The sequence below is a fragment of the Malaclemys terrapin genome, chromosome 11 (genome assembly GCF_027887155.1).
Source record: "Malaclemys terrapin pileata isolate rMalTer1 chromosome 11, rMalTer1.hap1, whole genome shotgun sequence".
Lineage (NCBI taxonomy): Eukaryota > Metazoa > Chordata > Testudines > Emydidae > Malaclemys > Malaclemys terrapin.
In genome coordinates, this window is record NC_071515.1 from 51,359,389 (window position 1) to 51,366,849 (window position 7,461).

The 7,461-nt window shown below is 50.8% G+C and overlaps 1 protein-coding gene across 3 annotated transcripts in view; it reads right to left on the reverse strand.

Moving 5' to 3' along the window:
* Window positions 1-3,795, reverse strand: part of KCNJ3 (potassium inwardly rectifying channel subfamily J member 3) — a 191,375-nt gene extending 187,580 nt beyond the window's left edge. For all 3 annotated transcript variants that reach the window (XM_054044563.1, XM_054044564.1, XM_054044566.1), the window contains exon 1: window positions 1,875-3,795. In XM_054044563.1, the coding sequence (XP_053900538.1) occupies window positions 1,875-2,561 (687 nt within the window). In that variant the 5' untranslated portion in view covers window positions 2,562-3,795. The remainder of the gene's footprint in view (window positions 1-1,874) is intronic.
* Window positions 3,796-7,461: the final 3,666 nt, after the last annotated feature.

The following is a 7,461-nucleotide window of genomic DNA, read 5'->3' on the forward strand; positions in this document are numbered from 1 at the left end:
TCACTTCCACCCTCACGTCTGCCAAGCTGGAGCCATTGACGACCAGTTGAAACCTTCTCTAGAATAGCCCTGCCAGGTAATTTACAAAGTTTTAATAAAGTTGCAGCCTCCGCATTTAACCATACCTGTGGCATATATGCCTCACTGTCTGGAAATCAATGGGACTCTGCCAACACTTTTCAAATTGCAGGATTGGGGCCTTAGTTAAAACCATGGAACTGCCATGATTTTAAAGGACTTCCACAGGGATAATTGAGAGCAGAATTTGGCTTGGGAGAGGGGGAATACCTTAACCTTTGTTACCAATAACCCTCGAGAATATTTTAAAAAATGTTTTTAGTTTTCAATATTTTAATGTACTGAATATCCATTTTCTAGAGGATGAGTATTTATAATCAAATTCTAGTCAATTTCATTTGCCGACTACTATAATCTAGGGGCTTCATCCAAAGCCTACTGAAGTCAATGGGAGTCTCTCCCATTGACTTCAATGGATTGTAGATCAAGCGCTATAAAAATACTGAAATGTCTGAGTTGCAAACACTTCAGGTTGATATTTTAAAATATGTACTGTTTACCACAGAATTTTTCTTTTAGAGCACCATAGAAATATTTCAATTGTTTTTAGGTTTTGGACCAAATTTGACTTGAATCTAAGTTTATTCTAGATCATGTAAGGATGTTAAATTATATTTAGCATGTCAGTCTAATGGTCAGTTTTCCTTACAAATCATCTATACAAGTTTAAAACCCACTATCTTGAGATTAGGCCTCCCATGAAGTTAATGAACTGTATGCACAAATTTCCGTGACTGGCCCTCAATATTATTAAAAAAAAAGATACACCAGAAAATTGACAAAACAAAAACAAAAGTTAAAACAATAACCAGAGATTCTGAATGGAGATTGCTTTCTTTAAAAACAGACCCTGTTTACTTAACAGCTCAAAATGTAGGCTGTATAATGTTAAGGGCAGGAATCTACCTATTCTGTCTATAAAATGCACACATATTACGGTGCTGAATAGACATAATAACACATTTCCAGTTTGGTTGACAGCAAACTATAGTGTAAAGGGTGCTGAGACCAAAAGTTAAAGGCCAACTGTAGAAAATACTCTTGTGCTTGCAAGATACTCCAAAGACTGACACACAAAGAAGCAAACAAAGAAAAATGTTGATTTAAAAAACTGACCTGGATGGGGGAGAGTTTAAAAGTTAACTCTGACTTGGGAATCTAATGCTTTGAAAATGAAGATGATTGAATGAAGATGAGTTCTGATAGAGTTGGAATGCAAGAACTCTGGAGAAAGAAGAGGAAGGTTGAAATTGGAGAGCTCAGAAGGAAGGTGATGGAGCTGAGTGCGCTGTAAAGAAAGAGGAGAAAGGAAGGAGAAGCAGAAAAAAAATATGGAAAAGCTCTGGAGAGAAGAGGAGGAAGGTATTGAAGTCGGAAGTGGTAAGGTGGAAAAATCATCTTGAATGCTCTCTGAAAGAGGTGGGAAAGTAGAAGGGGAGCTGAGAGTGGTCTGGGGAGAAGGAGGTTGGTGAAAGGGGAAGAAAGTGTGAGTGCTTCAAGGGAATGGGGAAAAGTGCAGGAAAAGGTGAGAGAATTCTGGGGAGAGGGTAAAGGGTGAAATGGGAGTGCTCTGTGGAGGAAGAGGCAGCATGAGGACTACAGGAATGTGCAGGAGGTGTTAATGCAGAGGAGGAGGAAGAGATGGTGTGAAGGTTCTGGAGAGAAGAGGAAAGTGAAGGAGGAGTTGGATGAGCTCTGCGAAAGAGACAGCAGCACAAGAGCTGTATGGAGAGATGAATGGTTCATGAGGATGTTTGACCGCCAAGGAGAGGGCAAGAACAGGACCATGAACTTACTTTAAGTAGCTTGCAGCGGATCTGCGCTGAGACCATGTGGCTGTTGCGAAGGTTGCCTACCCTGAACATAAGGGTAAGTTTGCCGTCCCGCATGGAGATGACAGCATGCTCACTGAACATCAGTGTCTCTGCCCGCTTCTTAGGCTGGGACATCTTGATAAACATGCAGCCAATGAGGAAGGCATCCACGATAGAGCCCAGGATGGACTGGAAGAGGAAAAGGATGATACCCTCGGGGCATTTGTCAGTGATATAGCGGTAGCCGTAGCCAATGGTAGCCTCAGTTTCAATAAAGAACAGGAAGGCAGAGGGGAAATTGTAGACATTGGCCACACAGGGAGTGTAGTTATCATCATGGGCTTTGTTCAGATCACCCCGCATGTAGGCAATGAGCCACCACATGGAGGCCATGAAGAGCCAGGCCACAGTGTAAGTGAGAATGAAGATAAAGAGATTCCAGCGCCACTTGAGGTCCACCAGGGTGGTGAACAGGTCCGACAGGTAGCGGCTTGTCTCGCTGCCCAAGTTGCCATGCTGCACATTGCAACGACCATTCTTGTCCACAAATCGCTGCCTCTTTCTTCTAGGAGCAGCTGCTGCCGCTTGCTGCTGGTGGAAGCCTGAGCCACTGGAAGAGGTGGTCACTACCTGGTAATCGTCCCCGAATTTCCTTCGGAGTGCAGACATAATATGGAGGGGCTAGCCAGAGTCACCAGAAAGGAGGCACCACTAGGCTTGCACAGCACAAGGGGGCAAGGGTCTGCCTCTCCCCTTCACTCTCTACTTTTCTACTCTTCTCTCTCCCTGCCTCTTTCCTTCCCTGTTTCTCTGCCTTTCTGCACTTTTCTGTCTCCCTTCCTCTTTCTTATTCTCTCTCCTTACCTCCTCTTTTCTTTCCCTTCCTGCTTCTCTCCTCACTCCCCTTTTTTCAGATGCTTCCTCTTTTTCTTTTTGCAACCCCTTACTTTCCAATCGCTCCCCACTTGACAGGCAGAACCTTCCCTTCCTTCCCCGCCCCCCTTAAAACCAGGAGCCACACAAAGACATGCAGTCCCGTTTTACCTTTGTGCAGCTCGCTCGCTCTGTATCTCCCTGATTCCACTTCCCTCTGCTGCACCTGTATGTCAGAGGGGGAAAACCGATGTATTCCGAGTAAACTAGCTGCAAAGCCTGCAATGAGAAGGGCAGATGCTTGCCCCCTCCTCCCTGTCTTCCTGCTCCTCCACGGCGCTATCCTTTGGCGAGGACCGGGCACAAAGGCATCTCTTCTCAGGCTCAGTGCACCCCTGGTAAGGCGGGGAACGCCAGCGGCAGCCCTCCCGACCCCCTGCTCTTCCTAATCCCCCCACCCAGCAAGGGAGTCTCTTTCCAGCCGGGCTCTCTCTATCGACTGTTCAGCTGGACACAAGTCAAGCACATGGGCGGAGAGGCGATCGGCGAGCACCAGGCACCCCAATCCCCGGGAGGAGGCAGCTTCCTCGCTGCGTCTCAGGAGCTGCTCCTCTCTCCTCAGCCCCGGTTCTGCTGCTTACAGGACGGCTTGAAATACGGGTCCCTCATTATCCCCCGGCGGCGGCTGGTAGCAAGGAGAGACCCCAGGGAGCCCGGCGCGGGTAGCTCAGCAGGGAGGACCCCTGTTGGGCTGGCAGCTTCTCCCCTTCCTCTGCAACCCGTGGGGTGGGGGTTACAGCCGTTCAGGTTTTTAGCTGGAACAGAAATTATGCTCCACGGGTTTTTTCCTCCTCATGCTAGCGGGCGGCGCGATTCGCGGCGTGGCGAGGCAGCAGCAGCAGCCCCGGGGGTGTGCGCGCGGCGGCGCGTGCGAGGAGCGGCGGAGCTCCGCTAGCCCCGCCTGCCCCTGCCTGCTCTGCACCTCTACTGCTCCTCACTTGGCTCTGCAGTGCCGGGCAGCACCGCCACCCCAGCGCCCCCAAAGCAACGGGCTCCCCCCAGCGGCTCCCAAACCCGCCTCCCTCCTACGCTGGCTTCCGCAGAAGAGGCAAACGGGCTGCGGCTTATGGCTCGCGGATCACTGGCTCGGAAGCCGACAAATTGCTGTGATTGTGGCACATCATCGACAGCAGAGGCAGCGCTCCGTGCAAATGAGTTGTTCTCCACCTAATGCAGAACATATGAGAGAGTCGCCACGTGATTTTGCCCACACGTGAGTGGCGCAAAGACCCTCACAGTACCACAGTGGTGCACCAGGTTCCCCAGCAATATGTTCCCTCCCCGCTCTATACACCGCCCTCCTCCCCAAATATTCCCTAACTCTCCCTCCTCTCAAACCCTCTGCTTCCCACACCCCAGCGCTGCTCCTTTCCCTCAGGTCTCTCACCTCCTCCCTCCAGTCCAGCCCAGCCCTTTCCCCAAACACCCCTTGCTGTAAGCAAATTAATGGAGATATCCTATCTCCTAGAACTGGAAGGGACCTTGGGGTCATCAAGTCCAGCCCCCTGCCTTCACTAGCAGGACCAAGTACTGATTTTGCCCCAGATCCCTAAGTGGCCCCCTCAAGGATTGAACTCACAACCCTGGGTTTAGCAGGCCAATGCTCAAACCACTGAGCTATCCCCCCTGCCTACCCCTTGTTCTTCTAGCCCTGTCTCCCCACACTCCTCCCACTACCTCCCCTTCATAACCCCACCTCTCATTCTCCCTTCCATCTAAATACCCCTGCCTCCCTAACGCCCCTCCTCCCAGTCCCCCTCAGCCAAAGCAACCCCCCACCCTGCACACGTCCCTCCAGTTCCCCTTTGTGCCTTGCCCTCTCCAAGGTCCTCCCAGCTCTCCTCTCCCAGGTTTCAGCTCCCCCCTCCTACCGGTCTTGTATCCCACCCTGGATGAACTAGGGGTCACCAAATGAAATTAAAAGGCAGCAGGTTTAGAAGAAACAAAAGGAAGTATTTTTTCACACAATGGACAGTCAACCTGTGGAACTCTTTGCCAGAGGATGTTGTGAAGGTCAAAACTAGAACTAGATAAATTCACGGAGAATGGGTCCATCAATGGCTATTAGGGATGGTGTCCCTAACCTCTGTTTGCCAGAAGCTGGGAATGGACGGCAGGGGATGGATCACTTGATGATTACCTGTTCTATTCATTTCCTCTGGGGTACCTGGCATTGGCCACTGTCGGAAGACAGGATACTGGGCTAGATGGACCTTTGGTCTGACCTAGTAGGGGCATTTTATGTTCTTTTCACGTGCATGGGGCTATGCATGGGCCAGCTCCCCTTCTTTCCCTCCTTGCGGTGGCGGGGAATACAGGTGTGCCTGGGACTGGCTCAATCTCCTCCCTGGATCTAGTCTAGCTCAGTCTCCTGGCTGGCTCCTCTGCTCTGATCTAGCAGGATTGGCTTGGGGAGGGGGGGTTGGAAGGCTTTTCAGCTGCCCAGCAAGGAGGCAAAACAACCCCTAGAGCAGGGATACTCAGACTGAGGTTCTGGAACTGCAAGTGGATCTTTAATGTGTCTCCTGCAGCTCTTTAGGGCACATGATATTATAACGCTGTGTGGTTGAATATATAGTATGGGAGTCGGCAACCTTTCAGAAGCGGTGTGCCGAGTCTTCATTTATTCACTCTAATTTAAGGTTTTGCGTGCCAGTAATACATTTTAATGTTTTTAGAAGGTCTCTTTCTATACGTCTATAATATATAACTAAACTATTGTTGTATGTAAAGTAAATACGGGTTTTAAAATGTTTAAGAAGCTTCATTTAAAATTAAATTAAAATGCAGAGCTCCCCGGACCAGTTGCCAGGATCCGGGTAGTGTGAGTGCCACTGAAAATCAGCTCGCATGCCATAGGTTGTCTACCCCGATATACTACTATAGTGAAGGAAACAATGAATTCACAAGACTGTGTCTCTTTCTGGTAATGCTGATTGCTAATTTGGTTCCTGAACCACCAGGGCCGGCTCCAGGGTTTTGGCCGCCCCAAGCAGCCAAAACAAACAAACAAACAAACAAAAAAAGCCTTGATCGCGATCTAAAAATAGCCGTGATCGCGATCTGCAGTGGCAATTCGGCGGGAGGTCCTTCACTCCCAGGCGGAGTGAGGGACCGTCCGCCGAAATGCCGCCAAATACCTGGACCTGCCGCCCCTCTCTGGAGCGGCCGCCCCAAGCACCTGCTTGAGAAGCTGGTGCCTGGAGCCAGCCCTGTGAACCACTAAGGTCTATGTATCACTGCCTTAGAGTCAGGAGGGTGCATTCCACTGAGCCCAAGGATTCAACAGTTGATGGGCAACAAGCACGCGCATGCTGCAGCCCCCAACAGTGAATTTTCCCAGCCTCCCAGCCCCCCATGAAAGGTCAGGGGAGGGAGAACAATACACCCCCCTCCAACATTATGCTCATGCAGTCACTTGGTCAATATACCCACAGCACAGAGACAGACACCATTGAGCTTTTTTACTTTTCTAATAAAAAGCTGATGTTGGGCTCCAGAGATAACACTATGGTTTGGGATTGGACTGATCAGACACTTGCTATTCTAGGGACCCATCTAGTCCAGTTGAACCTTTTCAGCATGAGGGCCAACTACTGTCAGGGGGCGTGAGTAACCACTGCCTGGTTATGGTTGCATTGAAAGAAACAGTTAAAGCAGCAGTTTGCTCTGACATTTATTTTTATTTTTTACAACTTAATAGCTGGTTGCTTAAAGTTTAAACGTGTGTGGAGGTGGCAATAAAATAATTTCCGGCATTCATTCCTTTAAAAAATACCCTCTTTGTGTTTAAAAAAAGCACTTATAAAATTTCCTATTGATGAACTTTTACCAGTGTCACTATTTTTTGCCGTTCCATAACTTTTGGAGGGAATCCCATTAACCCCTCACATTTTACACAGCTGTCCCTTCTGGCACCTACTCGTCCCCACAGCCGTTCGTTTCCTTTCTTTGGCTTTCCCCTTATTCTCCAGAACACGTTTCTTTAGGGAGGCTGAGGGAGAGCCTGGTATGCGCTGGCTGCCGCTGGTCATCCGGGCTGTGCGCCTGCTTTCCTGCCTGCAGCTGTGATCAGCCGCTGCCTGCGGACCCAGTGGGCAGGCTGGGCAGCAGAGGGGTGACTGCTTGGGGCGCTGCAGTCGGAGTGCAGCTAGCAGCGGGGCTCCTGACACAGCTGAGGCTGTAGCTCACCCCTCCAGACACACACGGGCCACTCAGGGATCTGCCCCGGGAGGGGGGCAGCCCTGTGCTACGCGACGCTGAAGCGTGGGAAGGCGGGGAACGGAGGAGAGAAGCACCTGGCAGAGGGAGAGCAGGGCGAGTGTCACTAGGTTGCGGTGGAGCAGGGCTAGCAACCCACTGGTGCCCCCGCTGAAAAGTCCTTTAGGCGCCTAGGTCGGGGCGGGTGGCTGTCAGCACCCAGCGACGCTTCGCTGCTGCAGCGCAGCCGCCGCTGCTCTTCCACGCCCCCTGCTGGCGGAGCTCCGCCCGCGTCCGGAACTCCAGTGGCCCGGGGAGCTCGCCTATAGCGGGTGCTGCAGGTTGAGCGGTCATAGCCGGAGACCCTGGCTTCCTCAGTCTGCATTAGCAGCAGCCCTCCCTGGAGCCTAGAGGGCACCAGGGTGCCAAGAGCAGT